Here is an 18,398-nt window from a genome sequence, read left to right on the forward strand (position 1 = left end):
AGTGCCCAAACACATTCACAGGGATACCTCCAATCTCTATCCCCTAAGCTGCTCATTTATTAAGGTAGAAATCATTCATTAACTACCCCCCCCGGAGTGCTAGAGATTGTGCCAGGCCTAGGGGCAAGACATAGCTCCTGTTCCCAAGGAGGCAGATGTATATGAAATAGAGGGACCTACACAGAAATGCTAATATGAAATGCAGTTAAGTATGACACAGAACATTATGCTGCAGGTGGAACAGAGGCATAATGAGGGAAGGAAGCTTCCATCTGGGTGAGTGGGGAAGGCATCCAGAAGGGTGCTGGAGGGAGAGGCACAGAGGGTGTCTCTGAATTTCAATATCACATTTGTTAGGACGTACCAGAAATGATTAACATAAGTATTGATTTTCTTTTCATGTTGTAGAGACCTGTTCCCTGTAAGCTACTCTACTGTTGATACTTTTGATTATTAAGAGTATCCACAGGTGGGACTGGAGAGAGGTTCAGCAGTTAGTACTGGATGCTCTTCCAAAGGACATGGGTTCAATTCCCAGAACTAACAATACAGATCACAATGGAACTGCTTCCAGTCCTAGGGACGCCAAAGCCCTCTTTGCCTCTGTGGTCAATGCATGCACACAGTGCACAGACACACCCAGAGGCACAGCACCCATACACATACATTAACCATAGAGTTAAAAAGTAGTATCTACAGGGGCTGCAGTGAAGACTCGGTGGTTTAGAGCACTTGTTCTTGCAGGGGACCTGGGTTGGATTTCCAGCACCCACATGGTGGCTCACACCATCTGTAACCTCAGTTCTGGGGGATCTGGTGCCTTCTTTTAGCCCCTACAGGTGCCAATCATGCATGCATGCATGCATACATACATTCAGACAAAACATTCATACATGTAAAAAAAAAAAGACTATTTAAAGGAGGCTGTGGATGGCTTAGCAGGAAAAGGCCGCTGCCAGTAAGCCTGAGGACCTGGGTTTGATCCTGGTGACACAGATAGTAGGAGAGAACTGATTCCCACAAATTACCTTCTGACCTGCACATGAATGCTGTGACATGTGTGTTCACATACATATACACGAAACAAAATATTAAAAAGGGTACCCATAGGATAATTCAGCATTTAATATGTTAGTGAACATATGTGTGAACATAGGTGTACACATGTACACACACATGCATACAAGTTTCCCAGTCTTCCCCTGGTACACTGCCCGGGATCGTCTAATCCTATCACAAGCCCAAGAGCCAGAAAAACACTGTTGTCCTCTGTCACAGTAGTCCCTTTACAGGCCTGATTCTGCAGAGCCCATGGCTCGTCATCCTTTGTCAGCAGCCCTGTTACCCCCTCTTTTCCTCTTGGAACCCCAGCCCCATACCTGTGAGCTGTTCTTTACTGCCCCCAACTGTGGCCAAACCGTGAGAGCTCGTGGAAAGAGGGGGAAGTGGAGCAAAGTATAGGGGTGACAGCAGAAACTAGAAACAGACAGTGATTTTTTTTTTTATTCTATACAAGTGGGGAGAGGGCCCCGGGCATAGAGGGGCAGAGATCTACCCTCCTCCAGGGGAAGAGACAGCCTCTGCCCAAAGCTCTCTACAGAGCGAGGCAAGGCAGGTGTGAGGGCCTCCCTGCTTCAGGTTGCTCCCTCCCTTCCAGTCCCCACTTCTGCTCCCCTATGCCTACTCAGGGGTGCTGCCCTGTAGGATACGGGCTGGCAAGGGATGGGGAGCAGGGGCGGATGGGGCCTGAGTCCTTATGAGGCACATGTCGAGGAAGGCTGGGGAGGGTGTTCAGCAGCTGTCAGTCTGTTCCTGGCTCACTGGTTCCTGCTGGGGACAAATCCAGGGAACCCTGTTTCCTGGGCAAAGAGAGCCAGCCACCCAATGCTGGGGCTTCAAGGGTTGCCACGTCCAACAGACCAGTGGGAAGGGGACCTGTTGTCTCACCACAGGCACCGGTGGGGTCGGGCGGCCGTCTTCGGTCAGGTTCCAGTTTGTCACAGGACTGTGCTCGCCTTGTTCTCTTGGGTTTCAGGGGGGCCGTTCGCCGGCCCAGATCAGAGGGTCCTGAAATGAATCACAGGAAGCCTGGCACACAAGGAGGTCTCACACGCTGGGCGCTCATCCAGGCTTTGACTCCTGGTTGTCGCTTGTGCCCGTCCCATGCTTCAGAAGGGGATCTGATGTGGGGACCAAAGCCCCAGGGCTCCCCCAAGCCCCCACTCAGGTAGGATGGCAGACCTTGTACTTCTGGCTCCTCCTGGTCTTGTTGTGAGCCCAGTCTCAGCCGGGGCTTGTTGACTCCTGGGGTAGCACAGCCAGTCTCAGGCTCTTCTCTGCCTCCTGGCGCCTGGGGGGCTCTGCGGCCCCTGGGCACAGCCACTGGTTTAGGGGGACGTGGACCTATGGGGGGTTCCTGTAGCTAGCAGAGTAAGGAAGATGGTGGGTCTCTGATGCTTCAAAGGACCCTCCCCACCCACAACTGGCCTTCACCCTGACATGCCTAGGTCTTCAAAACGCCCTCCCCAGCCATCTTCCATCCCTCACCTTGGCATTCCTAGCTGGGACTGTCCTCTCTGGGAATAAGGCTCCCTCCTTCTCTTCCTCTCCATCTTGGGAAGCTGGGCTAGGGCTTTGGCAGCTGTGGTTGGGGGCACTCTCCTCAGCTGGGAAATGGGAGACAGGAGAAGCTACAGAAAAGGCTTTGTCCAGAGGCCTCCTGTTCCTCTTCCCATGATGCCAGGCACGGTCAGGACTTTCATCTCAGGCTGCACTGGCCTAGGGGCCTGCCAAGGCTGCAGCCTGGCACTTCCAGCACTGTCTGCAAGTCTGATTTGGACAGGGAGAGCCTTAGGAGAGATGCCCTCTTGTGCACGCCTGTGACTTTAAGCCACATGAGCACGAAAGTGGGGTACCTGTCAGATGCTGTGCTTGTCCCTCAGTGTGCAGCACAGTACCTGGCTACTGTGCTTTACTAAATGAAGGATGAAGCCCTGCTTTGGATGCTACATCTAGCCTGTGCCAGGGACGGAAAATGAGTAGACCTGCCCCCAACACTGGGCAGAGGATGCGGTAGGCATATGGGTACTGACAAGCCTTATGCCAGCACTACATGAGAAGGAGGGGAAAGGACAGAAAGGAACAGGATGAGACAACGGGGCGTAGGTAGCCCCCAAACCAGGCCTGCCTGCTCATCTTTTATCTCTGGCTCTATGCCCTAGCCTAGGAGTAGGAATGGGGGGGGGCTTCTGGGTCTCTAGGGAGATTTGGTCTGCGTTGATTCCACCAGGAGCCTTATCCCAGGCCTTTGGGAAACTGAGCTGATGATGCTTTTCTTCAGTGCCTTCATAGGGTGACTTCAGGTCCTCTAACCCAGAAGGAGGGACATGTGACACTACGAAAGACTGCCTTCCCCACTCCCCAATCATAAAAGTGGGACTATGCTCAATACTGCCTCTTCTATGCAGCATTCCTCTGAGACTCTGAGGGCAGGCTGATATGTAGGGTGGCAGTGTTTGAAGAGGCCGGCATAGCCAACACTGGCTGGCTGCACTGGCTGGTGGCTGGACCAGCCTTCTCCCAGCTAAGGCTTGGAGCAAGGCCTCACTGATAGAGGGTATCTTCTGACAGGGTGCCACCTGTCTCAGAGAATTCCTTAGAAGTATCCACAAAAGCATTTTCACATCCGCTTAACCCTGCTGAATCTACCTGTGCTCTGCAGAGCCCGGATTTGGATTAGGCTGTTGGTCCTTTTTTGGATGTATCTCTGTAAATATCTTTAAACACGTCCACAGTGTTGACTTCCCACTACCTCCCCTTGGCTGAAAATTCCCCAGTGTGGTGGGGACATAGTTTTTGGTTCTTTGAACTTTCAGTGCTGTTGGCCAAGAAAAGGCTTTACATACCTATGTGCCATGTGGCCTCTGCCCTGCGCATGGCGCTGAAGCTTGGCTTGGAGCTTTGTGGGGGTGGCGGTGGCTTCCAGGCTCCAGGCCCTGGAATGGGGGAGGGGATGTGAAGCAGAAGGGGAAAAGGGATGCGGGAATTAGGAGATATCGATGAGAGAGGGGCTAAAGGAGCGAGGGTAACCAGCCTCGCCTGCATCATCTGAAGATCGCCGCTTCTGCCAAGCCTGGGTGCTGTCCTCCTGGTCTGGGCCTGTGCCCTAAAAGGACAGTTGAGTCAGGTTGTAAGAAAAGTCACCACACGGAGACAGCAGCTGACAAGGAGCTTCTGCCCTAGAGGCTCCTGTCAGTCACAAGTTACTAGTTCCTAGGTGCTCAGACTTTGTTCCCGAAGAGCATAAGGAGGGTTACACCAGTGAGCACACTGCTATCTTTTATTTTTGGTTTTTCGTGACAGGGTTTCTCTGTGGCTTTGGAGGCTGTCCTGGAACTCACTCTGTAGACCAGGCTGGCTTCGAACTCACAGAGATCTGCCTGCCTCTGCCTCCCGAGTGCTGGGATTAAAGGTGTGCACCACCACTGCCCGGAACCACACTGCTATCTTAATGTTATGTGTTGTAGAAGAAAATGGGTCTTGCAGAATGCCTGTGATTTTAAAGATGATCATGGTTAGGTCCAGACTAAATTTGAAGAGGTGAGCTGATTTAAATAAAAATACTGTGGAAATTCTAACTAAGTGCTCATGAATGAGGTAAAAATCAATCACTGGCTGCAACACAAGCTACAGACATTTCGGAAACAGTAATCCAAAGGCAAGTATTTTTATGACCTTTCCTATGTTTTACAAACTCTAATACAGTGATTCTCAGACTTCCTAATGCTTGCAACCCTTTAATACAGTTCTTCATGTTGTGATGACACCAAGCATAAAATTATTTTTGTTTCTATTTCATTACTGTAATTTTGCTACTGTTATGAATTGTAATATAAATGTCTGATATGCAGCATCTCTGATATGCGACCCATGTGAAAGGGTCATCCAAAGGTGTTGGGAAACCCTGCTCTAACAGGTAGAGTGAGTCCTGGATTGCATGTTAGATGCCTGCCCACTTTGTCTACTGACAACCAGGGTTAAGGGAAGTGGGTTGTTAGAAGGAGCCCATGGGACTACATTTGCCACCCCAAGCCCCCCTCACCTCTCGTTTTCCATCAAAGCTCCAGCCTTTGGTTCTTCCTAAGCCAGGGAGGGCAACACCATGTACCCTTGGTTGCTGCATTGTCCCAGGGGCTGGGGCGCCCTCCCCTGGCTCCAACCTCTCTGTGCCCTAGAACAAAATCTCTTGTTAAAGGCATGAGAGGCATGAAAGGCTTTCTAGGCAGCAAGGGCCTTGTGGGGAGGTCAGATGCCTCAGTGAGACTCCAGCTCTGGGGGAGGCCCTACCCTGCCTATAGGGGAAATTCTTCTAACATCTTCATCTATGTACGGCATGTTCTGGGTCGTTCTCAAAAGGAAGTTTGAATACCAGTGTTCTCCAGAGCCCTGAGTCCCAGCATTTTCCCGTGAAGGGTGGGCTAGGATCAGGAGTGGGCCATGTGTGGGCCAGGGGAAAGGGAGACTATGCCACTTCTGCCTCACTTACCATCTTCTTGCCGAGGGCAGATCCCCGGGCCCCTCCAAGTCCAGGAAGAAGGCTGCTCTCCTCCTCTGGGCTCCAACAAGGAGACGAGTTATTGCCAAGGCTTGGGGGGTCTGGGCTGGGAGGGCTCTCCTGAGTTGGGGGTGGAGGTGGGGGTGGAGGAAGGAGGAGTCCAGCCGTGGGGGACCCTGGTCCCCTGTCCCCCTTGAAGCTCCGGGGCCGGCGGAAGTGAAACAGGCCTCGTCGCCTCTTCTTCTGGAGTGGAGGCAGTGGTGGCCCCGAGAGGCCAGGCCGCATGGTTCTCAGAGTCCGGGGGTAGCTGGGCAGAGTTGGGGTGGGTTGGTGACAAGTACCAGATGCAGGGCTTAAGGTGGAGCTGGCACTGGTCCATTCTAAGTGTGACAAGTGTCCCACTTCCTCCCCTACCTAGTCTCTTCAGCACTGCAGCCTGGCGCTCAGGCAGGGAATGCTGTCCTGGCTTTCTTTCATAAACCATCAGTGGCCTCTTGAACCCAAAGTGGCTCTACTTTCCCAGATCCCCTCCCATAATTCCTTCTTTCAGCTTCCCCAAATGACACTGCTTTTGTACAGTCCCAGGGGAATCTGCATGCAGTGACAGAAACCGCAGAGGGTCTCACATTACTAAACTGCACCTCATCTGTAGCCTGTCACCCCTGACCTGTCTCTATCCCCAGACCCCAACCAGCAATAAATAATGGCTCCATACTTTTCAGCCACCCCGAGGGGGATTCAGAGACCTGGGAGCTAGAGGATGGGTGGGTTAGGGTGAGGATGCAGGGAAATTCCCCAGAGACAGCAGCCAGGGGGCCCTGTTGTTGGAGAGACTCCCCTGGGAATTGGAGGACAAAGGAACCCTCACAGAGCCTGTGGCCTGCTGAGGGTGGGGAGTCTGCCTCATACCTGGAGCTTTCATCCATAACCCTTCTGCTGAAGAAGTCCTCCAGCCCCTCATCTAGGCGGGTGGCCATCCCATTCTCCTGCCGAGGCCCAGCTACTGGTACCTGCTGGGAGGAAAGTCAGACTCAGGAAGCCCACTTCTGAGATCTTTCCAGGACTTTCCCCATTGGACATGGTCCCATGAAAGTTTAGACTTCAGTTCACCAGGACATTTCCTAAGCTTAGAGGGTCTCAAATTTATCCATCACCAAAATGTCATGGTCACTACCTGGCAAAATAGGTTTATCCCTTCTCCCCTTTTCCTTCCTTTCCTCCTCATCCCCCACCCCCTTTCTTTTTCAGATGGAGAGGAATGTCTCACTATATTGTCCAGGCTGGTTGTGAACTTAATGGGGTCAAGTGACCCTCATGACTCAGCCTCCTGAGTAGCTGTGACTATAGGTTTATGTCATCAAACACACATACACAAGACAGATTTCTTATCAAGCATTTTCTGGCTCTTGTCAATCTGGGTCCTAAAGTGTAGAGCCCTGCTCTGGCAGTGCCAGCAAGCTGGTTCTTTTGTCAGGCCTTTTGGAACTTACACTGGGCCGGCCAGGTCCTGGTGGGGTGGTCCTGGGAGGCCGAGGTCTCCCTTGTGTTTGATGTCTTAGTTTATAGCCGTGAGTAGGTAGCTCGGATAGACCTTCCCAGGAGCCACTTGGGGTGGTCTGGCTGCCTCCAAGTCCTGAGAACCAGCCAGGAGGGATGCCCAGGCTTCCCAGGTGGCTTTCCATGTCCTGAGGGCTCCCGCCTGTGGATACAACAATGTTATGAGGACTAACAGGAGACTCAGGATGGACAGGCACAGGAAAGACAGGCAAGGAGCAGTGGTTCTCAACCTTCCTTTGACACAGTTCCTCTTGCTGTGGAAACTCCCCACCATCAAAGTATTTTTGTTGCTACTTTGTAACTAATTTTGTTACTACTGTTGTCAATCATAAGGTAAACATCTGTGTTTTCAGATGGTCTTAGGTGATCCCTTGGAAGAGTTGTCTGACCCCCAAAAGGGCTGTAACCCACAGGTTGAGACCCACTGGACTGAGGCTGTAGACTCACTGATGAAGGCAGACACTGGCCGGATCTTCCGGCAGCGTTTCTGCTTTTTGATGGCCATAGTGTCCTGCAGAAATGGAGATAAAAAGTAGGCCAAACCCTTGCTTGAATTCTCTCACCCCTTCCCTCAAAGCCCTTGCTTTAGAATCCATCCTGCCTCGGGTGGCTGAGGATCTGGAGGGAGGGAAGGGTAAGGTCTGGACTGGGGTGGAGGAGAGGCTGAACATAGTGAGGTGGAGTGGACTTCAGAGAAATGAGGGGCGGCATTCCACAGGTTCAAGAGAGGACTCAGGTGAAAAAGCAGTGGGAAGATGAGGCTCACGATGTTGGTCCCAAGTTCATCATCTGTGTCCTCATGGTCGTGGTTCCTGCCTCTGCCTCGGGAAGATGGATCTTGCCCTTGACTTGCTCCTCCTGGTGGATCTGACAGTGTTCTTAGCTGGGTCAGGTGTCGGGCCTGAGGAATGACAGGCATTAATACAGGATCCCAGGAACCTGCACACTCCCATGACCCTGGAGGCAAGGGACAGGATGGCACAGGGCCGAGGGAAGGGTCCACCGGGGCTCAGAGTGTTTACCAGGCTCTTGTGAGAGTGGTACAGCTCCTGCAGGATCTCATCCACGATGGAGTTGGTCAAGTAAGTGACAACGGAGAGCTTCACCTCACTGTAGGTATAAGTGGAGCTGTTCAGTTACTTAATGCCTGACCCCTGGGTCTCCACCCCTTCTTTCCCCAGATGCCTAAGAACAGACTAGGTGGCCTGTCTGCCTACAGAGCGCATCGTTGCTACTGGCTGCACCTTGGGTCCAGGTCCAGTATAGCCATATCTCCACAAATGCATGTGCAGGACCCAGATAGCGATCATTTCAGCTTGGGTGTGTATGGACAAAGAGGAACTGAAGGAGGAGGAACAAGGAGGCTCCAGGTCAGGAGCTCCAGGGGCACAGAGCTAGGTACAGTGGGTGCTCGCAAGCCTTGAGCTGGCTGTTTCACAATACATATACTAACTCTCCCTTGCGTTAGTGACTGCTGGTGCCTGCACCCAAGTGAAATGAAGTTGGTGATGCCACTTAGGAAGAAGGGAGCATATTCATATTCCTGTCTTACATACGTTTCTTTGTCTATCTCTCTAAGAGGCTGTGTTTTACTTTCAGAGGTTAATTCCTGGCATATGTGTAGGTCATGGGAATATGTGACTATCTATGGAATACCCTTGTGCCCCATCACAGCACCCTGGTTTCTAGGGCAAACACCAGTCAGATCCTAAATAGCATGGCTGCAGCGGCTGAAGATTTATCCCTTGTAATGGAAGGTTATCCATTCATTATTCATCGCTGAGAGTTCCAAACTCCCTAAGTGCTCTGGGCCAAATCCAGCCTCATCCCACCCCACCCTGTGCCTCTCACTCCAGCTTGTTCTGAATGTCTTGTCCCGCCTGCTCCAGCAGCGCTCCTCGGATGAAGTTCCTGGGCACAGTGACACGTTCTGCCACATTGCTCAGCATCTTGTTGTGCCCTTCTGCTACCCGCATGGCCACAGGGCATAACTCCTGTGTTAGGCTGACCATGGACTCCAGAATCACCTAATGAGTAAGGAGGAAAGCCAGAGCCCCAGGCAGGGAAGGATCAGGGATAGTACCAAGTGGAGGTCTTCAGCCCATCTGTCTACTTCCCCACGGTGAGACGGAGGGACCTAACCAAGGTCACACAGCCATTAGTGTCAGCCTTGGATACTCGGGGTTCTCTGCCTTGCTCAGTGCCCCTCCACCCTACCATACTGACAGGGGAGTCAGCCTGAAGATTAGAATCTGAGAAAGGAAGGGGTTGGAGGTCAGGATCCAAGGCTTCAGCTAACAGAAAAAAATAATTCTAAGGCTATCTTGTTGCAGGCACAGGGGAGTGCGGGGCAGCCTGTTTCCTTTGTACCCTCTGGCCTCCTTGCTCTGCCTTCAGCTTTAGTCAATGCTGGGCTCCCACCAATGGTCTCCTTCCTCTCTCAGAACTTGCCTGAAGCTCCTTGTCCACAGCTTTGGAGACCTCACTGGCTACCGACTCCAGTCTCTGCCGCACGGGCCCATCATTGGCCAGCACGTGGCCCAGCTCGTAGAGGCTGGGAAACAGCTGAAAAGAAGAAGTTTCTCTTTAGAGGTCAGAATCGGGCCCCACTAGGTCCCCAGGCTAGGAGGATAGATTCATGGCGCAGTGCTGTTCTAGAATTGGGTGGCCTTCTTGGCTTCCAGACTGTAGGGAAGGGTGGGGCTGTGAAGGGCTCACCGCCCGGGAGTTCTTGGCGTCCTTGATGAGGTCCCGGGCATAGAGCAGCTCATCTTGCACAGGTTCCAGGGGACACAGTCTCAGGGCCCGTACCTCCTCCTGTACTCGTCCGCACAGCCGCTGCAGCATCTAGAGTACAGCGGCAGGGGGTGTCAGGGTCTCAGGTCAGACCCCGTGGGTCATGTCGCCAGCACTTACAGTGGTGGTGGTGATACCTCTGCATGGCTTCTCTCCTTGGAAGGAATGCCCTTCCTGAATACCTAGTTGAGCCCCTGGAGTCCTCTGTAACCCTGGGCTGAGGCTACCCCGTGGCTGTTATTTGCCTGCGTATATTTGGGGGGGGGCCCATAATCATAGTGTCTTTTTTGCTCAGTCCATTTGGGGCACCATGTGATGCCCATCTGTGTGCTTCAGCACATGGCATCTGTCCCCTGCATGCCCCATGTTCCTGGGAGGGAAATGTTTACTTGCTCGGCGCTGCTGGTCACCAGGCCTTGCTGTAGCCTGAAGGCTTGCTCCTGAGGGCATGTCTGGGAGTGGTTGTTTCTCACCAGGCACCACTGGATCTAGAGAAGATAGAGTGGGAAGGGTCAGGGTTGAGGATGTGGACTGCCTCTGCCCCCGCCGTCTTCATCCTGCGGAGGGGGGGGGGGGGAGGAACTGCCCTTCACCTTCTGCCACACATCCTCTGTGCGCTCAGGGGCGCTGCGGTAGGCTTGAGAGATGTCGCTCACAGGGAAGGACATGAAACGCAGTGTGTGGTTGCTGTGAAATGATAGTGCAGTTAGGTGGGGAGACAGTAAAGAGAGGAGCCCCTCAGCCTCCTCTTGCTCACTCTCTCCCCATGCCACAGGTCTGGGAACGGGGATGTACCTAGGGTGCTTTATTCCTTGTCCTGGCACAGGGAGGCTGGGGCCTGCATCAGGACAGAAGCCTGGTCCACTCACCTCTCCAGCGCCCTTGCAATGTCCAGGAAGCCCAGAGCAGATGTATTGTTCCGGTCCCATAGGATAGTTCTGGGGAGGGTGGTCATAGCTGTTACCACTTTCTCTGGGTCCTCAGGAAAGGCCAGAGTGGAAACTTCTTGGAGCCCCCTCTTCCCTGATAATGAGGCTGACTCGGATACAGTTCCCCAAATGGAGGATGTGGAGGCCAAAAGGGGAAAATATGCACCTGTCAGCAGGTTGGGGGTCTAGGTGGAAGGGTGGAGATGGGGCTTCACCTGAGGGAAGAGTTGATCTGCAGCGCCTTGGATAGCATCTTGGCCCCGATATCCTCCATGCCGTTGCCACTCAGATCCACCTTGGCCAGGCAGGTGTTGCTGCCCAAGGCATTGATAAGGATGCTGGTACGAAGCTTCAATCTGGAGTCGGCCACGGATAATGACTGCAGGGACTGAGTAGGCAAATGGAGGTTGGGGTCAGGCTTTACCACCACCCACCCGAAGCTCCCTCCTAGTCCCGACCACTCACACAGTCCTCTTCCTGGATCAACTGCACCAGCTTATGAAGGATCTCTTCCAGGGTCCTGCAGGGAGTTGGGGTCAGAGCAGGAGGGGAGGGGGACCAGGGCATGGTATTGGAGGAGGAGAAGTGTGGCTGGAGGGAATACAGTAAGCCACAGGGAGTGATGGATGGTGGGAACAGGGTCTGAGGGCACAGGATGGGGCTCACTTGGCCTTGACATTGAAGTTCTTTCCTAGGAACAGGTGCTTGAGGGACTTGTTCTTGCCAAGTGCAGGCACCAGTGTCAGGAGGTCTGAGTCAAACCCTGTTCAGCAGACAGGAGACTCCTGGCCTTGAGGCCCAAGGCTAATGGAAGTTTCCTCAGGGCTTCACCCCTATGCTCAAGGAGTAGTCTTACTCACCATTGTCAGACAGATCTAGGCTGCCTATACAGGTGACAGCCCCCAGCTGCTCCTGCAAGGCCTGGGCTCCTGCTGAGCGGAGCTGCAGGGAGGGAATGAAGGTGGTAAAAGGCAGAGAAGGGGTGATGGATGAGTAGGGGATGGACATGTTTAGTTCTTAGATATCATACTAGTCTCTCAAGGACTTAAGAGTCATACCCGGCCTTGGGTGTAAAATCGGGGAGACCACTCTACACGGTACCCATCCCTGTGGGTTTCCTCATCCCTTAGTCAAAAACCATTGCTCTGAAGGCAGCTTGCTCCTGCCCTCTGCTGGGCAAGTCTGGTATCTGCCACCCAAAGCTTTAGGGGCACAGATTACTAGAGCCTGAACTTGGAGGGCCAGTTTGAGAGGGAAAGCGGGGTGGTCAGGACAGAGACTGGTTTTCACTCTGCTCCCTCTCTCTCTCTCTCTCTCTCTCTCTCTCTCTCTCTCTCTCTCTCTCTCTCTGTGTGTGTGTGTGTCTGGGACGATGGCTCGGAGACAGGAACAGAGCTCACCTCACAGCTGCTAAGGTCCAGGTGCAGATCGCTGAGGTGACTATTGAGGGACAGGCCCTGAAGCAGTGCCCTGCAGTAGGAAGGTCAGGAGACCTACTTTTATCGCTCCCCCACACTTCCATGACTCCCCTGGGCAGCCCCCAACTCTTCACCCACCCAACCTGAGGGCCTCCAGGGGCAGCCTTGTGGTCGACAGGTTGACGTGAGTCAGGGTGTATGCGCTGCTGAAGAATTGCTTGAAGGTTGGCGGGGCCTCCCGGCCCTTCCTGTGGAGACCTCAGAGTCAGTGTGGGAGGGCTGCGGACAAGCGTACTTACTCCTCCCTGCCTCCTCCCCCACCTGTGGGAGCAGCTGTTCCGAGCCAGGTTGAGGTAGGTGAGGTGGGAGCAGCAGCCATGAAGTAGGGCGCCCAGAAGCTGTGGAGAGACACGGCGGGTCTTAAAAGATCTGGGAAGGGCACTCATGCCCTTCCCACCCCCATCACGCTCTGGCATCTCTCTCTCTGAAACCTCCATCGAGAAGCTCACTCAGCTTCTTCAAGACCCAGCTTGCTCTTCTGTGGAAGGGAGGAAGGGCTACAGAGAGACTCACAGGCAGTATTGGTAAAAACAGGGCCACTGCTGGCTTCCAGGAGCTTTTTCTCAAGGTAGGGGACATGTCCTTTTCTGCTAGTGGACATAGCTCTGTGTCAGGATTGGAGTGAGGGTCTATTTTTAGGCAAACCCAGCATGATCTTGTGATCTGGACAAAGTGCACACAGCATACACTATGGATGAACCTGAAGTCACCCTTGTGGCTTTGCCCATCTCTGTACTCAGGAAGGGAGGGTGAGATGGAAGGCCCCCTCTGCCCTCACTTTTTTCAAACTCTCTAGATTCTTCCATCACCTAACCCCTCACCAAGTCAACAGCACAGTCAGTCCCTGACAGATCCAGGTGTACCAAGGCGTTGGGCTGGGCCAGGAAACTATAGAGGGCCTGAGGAAGAAAGGGTAGAGGAAGGAAAAGGTGTGGTAGCATCTCCCCACCCTTAGGAGCCATAGGATAGAAGTCTCCCCCTCCACCCCCCACTCCCAAGCATGCTTTGTAGGTGGTTGAGGCTACATTCCATGGACTCACATTGGCCTCATCTGTGGAAAGCAGCCCAGGATTCTTGCTCAAATCCAGGTATCGAAGGGAACTAGCAAAGGCTGGATTGGCCCCGAAGGTCTGGCCCAGTGCCTGGAGCCCTGAACACAGCGGGCACTGGGCTGGGTTGGCCCCCATCTCCACTTCATCCTCTTAATATATGCGGTTCCCCCACTTCCCAGTGACTCTTTCCCCTGTCCCAACCCCTGGGATGGTGTGTGAGTGAGTGGTTACCCCCTAGGGCTCAGTATCTCAAGCAGCATTCAAGAAGGGTCAGAGGCCAGGGGTCCTGGTGTGAGTACCTCGAGGGGAAATGGCAGTCTTGGCCAGGCACAGTTTGGTGAGGCCAGTAGGGAAGCAGAGGAGCTGCTGGCTCAGACTCAGGAACCCTGGGGAGTGGAGAAAGTGGGCTGGTGAATGGCTGTTAGTGGGTACATACTGTGTGGTCAGGATGGGGCTAGAGTTGGGTGTAGGCCTGGGGTCAAGGATGGAGGTGCTTGGGGTTGGGGCAACCCTCAGGCTGCAAAGGCCCTATTCAACCTAGGTTGGGCTCTGGGCTGGGGTAAGGGTCTGCATTGCAGTGGGGATAGGATTCAGGGCTAGGGCTCACCCTTGTCCTCGATGGGGTTGTGGGACAGAGTGAGGGCATGCAGCACACAGCTCCCGTTCTCCCCAAACACCCCGGCCAGCTTCTGGACAAAGTCCCTTCAGGGAAGGGGAGGAAGGATTTGACCTGAGCTGAGCCCCAAGTCTCCAGCCCCTGGCTGCCCTCCCATCTCCTGTCTGCCCATCTGGCTGGGGGCTATAATGTTAGAGGTCCCTGTGACAGAGGAGCAACTTGGGGCTGACCAGGGAGATTTTCGAGTAGGAGCTCCTGGGAGGTGGAAGGTGGGGCTACATATTGATTCCATATCTATGGCCATTCCACACCTCAGAAAGACCTGCTGAGGCAAAGCCCAGCTTTGGGCTCCCGAACCTGGAGCAGCCCACCCTGCTTGGAAGTTGATGGGACGCGAAGTGTGTGCTGGGGATAAATCAGGAACTGGGACATCAGGGTTGAGGTGTGAGTCCCAGTTTGACCCCTGGCTTGCTTTGTGCCTGCCTAAGCATCAGCCTCCTCTACAGAGTGAGGAGCTAGATGAAGTAGCCCAGGGCCTCATCATACTCTGCTGTTCTGGGACTCTAAGACTATATGAACAAAGTACTGCCCACACAGGAGCCTGGCCTCACGTCTTAAGCCCAGCATTGTCCAGCACCAGCTCTTCCAGGCTTCCCGACTTGCTGAGGGTATGTAGCACCTGTTCTAGCACTTCTGAGCCCTGAGGACAGAGGGGTCCTGCAATCAGGAGCCAAGAAGAACACTACTCTGTCCCCCTCCCCCAAGTCCTCGTTCTTACCAGTCTCAAGTCTTTGCAGGAGAGTTTGGTGAACCACTGGTTGTAGGCCAGGGCTGCCACCATCAGGGCCAAATCTCTGGGTAGATATTGGATAGGACAAGAAAGGATGAACTAGGGCAAGAATGAAGAGACTAAGACTGGGACGGTTGGGCCGGGGACAGCTAGATGGGTGGATGGCAGTGGGGTTGGAATTTCAGGGGTAAAGCAGGGGCTGTGGGTAGGCCCAGAAGGGGAACCTGAGAAGGGCAAGGCTGAGGCTGGGAATTTGGGGGTTAAGTTTCTGCCCGTCTGCTTACCGGCTCTCCAAGTGGCTGAAATCCAAAAGATTGAACTCTCGGTTATCCTCAGCATGGTAGATGGTGTCCACATCCTTGGAGAGGTGGGAGTGGCTCATGTCTGCTTCAGCCCCCTCCTCTGCCCCTCCCTCTGGACCCCACCTATCCCCTGCCAAGTCCTTGCCCAACGCACCCATTGCACCTCTTCACGGCAGTGTAGTCCATTGTAGTCACACAGGGCAGCATAGGTCTCGGAGAAGCCACCTGCAGGGCAGGAGATGGGCTGGTTCTGTGTTGTTGAGGGGGATGGGAAATGGGCTTGGGCTTCAAGGTATGGTCAAGGTCATTGCATGTGCTAGTGTCCTAGGTTCCTTCCATGCCATACACCTCCTGAGGTCCAAGAGACTGAGGTCCTCAGGACAGGCAAAGGCCCTTCAAGCAAAGCCCATGCATAGAGGGTTCTGGATAGGGGTAGGATGCTCCAAGACCCACATTCTCATGTCTGCCCCTGCTCACCACACACACTGTGAGTGGTGGATGTGGAAGTTTCAGAGTTGGGAGATGTGTCTCGGGGCCCCTCTGGGGTGTCTGCATTTCCACGTCGGATCAAACACCTGGAAGATGAACAAATCATTCCAGAGAGAGGTACAAGAGGCTCTCAGTTCCCCCTGGATTACAGTGTGGGGTCTCCATGGAGATAGCATTCTTGTCCTGGGAGCCCAGACTAATAGCAAGGAGAGACCTGCCTGTAGTCCAAACCTTTGGGAGACCCCTTATCTGCCACTCACCCCGGGCCAGGGCAGACCTTGGAGAGGGCAGAGCTCACATGCCGTGTCACCTGGTCCACACTCTCAGCTGATGGCAGCCTTAGGCTCACCATGCCACGTTCAGTCTCCACCAGGATCTGAGGGGGAGGGAGAACCTCAGCTATCCACGCCTTCACCTAATTGGCCCAGTAGCGGCCTGAGGCCTGGTGCTCACCTGGTTCTGACTGAGTGTGTTGAAGGCACGGATCTCCAGGACATTGAATGAGCTCTCCACCTGTGGGGCACGGGTGGGGATGGTGGTGGGTGGGAGGTCACTAGACTCTAAAGGAGCATGCCAGGCATCCCCCACTCCTTAGGTTACTTACCTTGGCAGGAACTTTAAGGGGGAAAAGGTGGAGGCGCCAGGAGGTCAGGGCCTGCAGAAGAGAGCATCAACAGCTCAGGGTAGCCTCTTGGCCCCCTTTTAGCTCCTTGGTTCTGCTCCAAGGCACCCCACCCCCTGCATTTCTCCTGTCCGACCTTCAGCTCTTCTACCTCAGCCCAGTCTGGTTCTGCCCTCTCCCTTAGGCGTTGCCCCTTCAGCACCACCCCCAACTGTTTCTCTTGCCCAGTTCCTAAAGCTAGCTGCCCTTGCACATCTCCTCTTCCCCTGAGACCAACGCTCTCACCAGCACTCGGTCCTCAAACTTCTTGGGTTTTGTCTCCAGTTTCACACGATGCTGCTGGAGTACAGCTCCCTGGCTCAGGCATCTCCGGATGCTGTCTGCAGATGGGTAGGGCCTGCTTAGAACTTCTCTTACCTCCTTCCCCCACCCCACTCTCCAGAGAAGAAGGGGCAGATGAGAGGTGAGAAACAGAAGCAAGTAGGTACTGGATAGAGAGGTATGGGGCAGAGACTTTCCCTTTCTGGGTGACAGTAAGGAGAAAACTCTGGTCCCAGTGTCCCCTGGTCAGGGGACAGTTGTTGAATGACAGTGTCTGTGGGAGCATGTATCTTACACTTCTGAAGGTGTGAAGGATTTTCCCCACCCATGTGCACAGCAACCATCAACATACACAGTGAGTCAGTGTGTATGTGTGGAGCTGGGGATGGGTGTGGGAATGTCCCCTGACTACACCCTAGGTGGTCTGGGCATGAGAATCTGCTTTTTACTATGGCTGCATGCTTGTCTTCTGATGACGCCAGGGAATCTGAATATGACATTAGTGGGGACAGAGAGTGTGAATGAGTGCTGGCTTGCATATGAAAGGGGCATAGTGCCAGACAGTATCTGTATGGAGGGTGGGATAAGAGAAAGATTTAATGCCTCAATGAGCCTATACCCAGCCAGCTTCTAACAGAACCATCCAATTACCCCACTGTGTGAGTGTGTGCGTGTGTGTGCGTGTGCGCACGCGCGCGTGCGTGCACGCGTGTTAACATGAGGAAAGAGCGTGCCTATATGTGGTGGAGGCACAGTTTCTTTAAGATGTATGTACACACATCTCATGATTGTGCTTCTAAGTGCATGCATGTGTAGGTGTGAGAGATCTCCGGAGTGCAATAGCACTCTGAATATCCTTGAGAGTCCTGCTTTCTGCATGGGCTAGCCTGTGCTCCTGCCTTTGAAGATCAGGGTTGTAGCAGTGCTGCGGGGAGTGGGATTAGAGAGAGGTCTTAGAATCACTGATCCATAGAGGTCTAGAGGTGTGGGTAAAGAGAAGGGGGCAGGTTGGGACGGGGACTATGGGAGACGAGTCTCAGAAAACCTGCTCTTGGTGTTAGCTTCAGTCTAGGGCCTCTGCCCTGATTCCCTCCTTTGCCCCACTGGCCAGGGCGCTGCAAGGCTCGTAGGGGCCTCTCCAGGGCCAGTTCCGGGGCGGGGCTGGGAGGAGGGAGGGTGTTGAGATAAGCAGCAGTCAGGACCAGGGGCAGCTCCCAACGCCTGGCCCCGCCCGGCGAGGGTGGGGGAAAGCTGGGACTCTCGGGAGGGAAGGAAGACTGGATGCCTTGCGGAGGGGTGGGTCAAGAGCGCTGAGAATCAGCCCCCAAGAGCGCCAAGGAACTGCACCTGTCACCGAAGAACGGGACGGGCGGCTCCGGGACAGGAAGGTTCTGATAGGGTGAGGCGAGTGGGGCAGAGAAGGATGCTCCACGGAAAGCAAAGCTGAGACTGAGATGCAGAGGAAGGGACTGCCTAAGAGCGAGGATGCGTGAGGGGGCGGGAGGCGCCGGGCTGGGGTGTACCGCAGGGAAGCACTGGGTCTGGATGCTCGCGGACCGGGTGTCCGGAGATGAAGGCAACCTCGTACCTTGCAGCTCGCGGGTGAGCTCCACGCTGGCCTTGGCCATGGCGGCCGCCGCTGCTGCTGCTGCTGCTGCTGCTGCTGCTGCAGAGGAGCCGCCGCCGCCGCCTCCCGAGAGGCGCCGCACATGCTAGTCCCGGCTCCGGCAGGGCCCGTTGCTGAGCGCTGCAGTAGCGGCTGAGCCCGCTCCCGTCAGGGGCGGCTGCGCGAGCGCTCCTCCCCCCGGCTACTGAGCGCCGGGTCTCCCGCCCCTCCCCGAGAGTTGGCCAATGGGGCATGCGCGCTGAGCTTCCGAGCCGCGTGAGACCCC

At 54.4% G+C, this 18,398-nt stretch overlaps 1 protein-coding gene across 2 annotated transcripts; it reads right to left on the reverse strand.

Moving 5' to 3' along the window:
* Positions 1-1,510: 1,510 nt before the first annotated feature.
* Carmil3 (capping protein regulator and myosin 1 linker 3) lies at positions 1,511-18,161 on the reverse strand. 2 transcript variants are annotated; one of them, XM_051195678.1, is made up of 40 exons: positions 18,095-18,161; positions 16,471-16,565; positions 16,168-16,218; positions 16,017-16,076; positions 15,824-15,939; positions 15,552-15,649; positions 15,229-15,299; positions 15,057-15,130; positions 14,761-14,836; positions 14,594-14,682; positions 13,974-14,068; positions 13,666-13,752; positions 13,355-13,464; positions 13,136-13,213; positions 12,576-12,652; positions 12,398-12,502; positions 12,237-12,306; positions 11,697-11,778; positions 11,503-11,599; positions 11,302-11,356; positions 11,052-11,224; positions 10,777-10,845; positions 10,501-10,594; positions 10,297-10,395; positions 9,830-9,958; positions 9,563-9,676; positions 8,963-9,138; positions 8,134-8,221; positions 7,878-8,012; positions 7,559-7,622; positions 7,045-7,253; positions 6,464-6,564; positions 5,546-5,861; positions 5,102-5,230; positions 4,099-4,165; positions 3,906-3,995; positions 2,548-2,666; positions 2,242-2,422; positions 1,948-2,067; positions 1,511-1,827 (listed from the first exon to the last, which is right to left on the reverse strand). In XM_051195678.1, the coding sequence occupies exons 1-40, from the start codon at positions 18,132-18,134 to the stop codon at positions 1,802-1,804; spliced, it is 4,125 nt and encodes a 1,374-aa protein (XP_051051635.1). In that variant the 5' UTR covers positions 18,135-18,161; the 3' UTR covers positions 1,511-1,801. The 2 variants fall into 2 exon arrangements, with proteins under 2 accessions (XP_051051635.1, XP_051051634.1); XM_051195677.1 differs by lacking the exons at positions 1,511-1,827; positions 1,948-2,067; positions 2,242-2,422; positions 2,548-2,666; positions 3,906-3,995 and having other exon boundaries at positions 4,031-4,165; positions 6,464-6,567.
* Between the last annotated feature and the right edge of the window lie 237 nt (positions 18,162-18,398).

Source organism: Phodopus roborovskii, unplaced genomic scaffold, assembly GCF_943737965.1.
Source record: "Phodopus roborovskii unplaced genomic scaffold, PHOROB, whole genome shotgun sequence".
NCBI lineage: Eukaryota > Metazoa > Chordata > Mammalia > Rodentia > Cricetidae > Phodopus > Phodopus roborovskii.

Excerpts from the sequence above, each read along its gene's own strand:
- Carmil3 (XM_051195678.1), bottom strand. The coding sequence starts at position 18,134 with ATGGCCAAGGCCAGCGTGGAGCTCACCCGCGAGCTGCAAG. Across the intron at positions 16,566-18,094 it reads GCTCACCCGCGAGCTGCAAG|ACAGCATCCGGAGATGCCTG; the intron begins GTACGAGGTTGC and ends ACCCATCTGCAG. Across the intron at positions 9,959-10,296 it reads TGACCAGCAGCGCCGAGCAA|ATGCTGCAGCGGCTGTGCGG; the intron begins GTAAACATTTCC and ends GCTGTACTCTAG.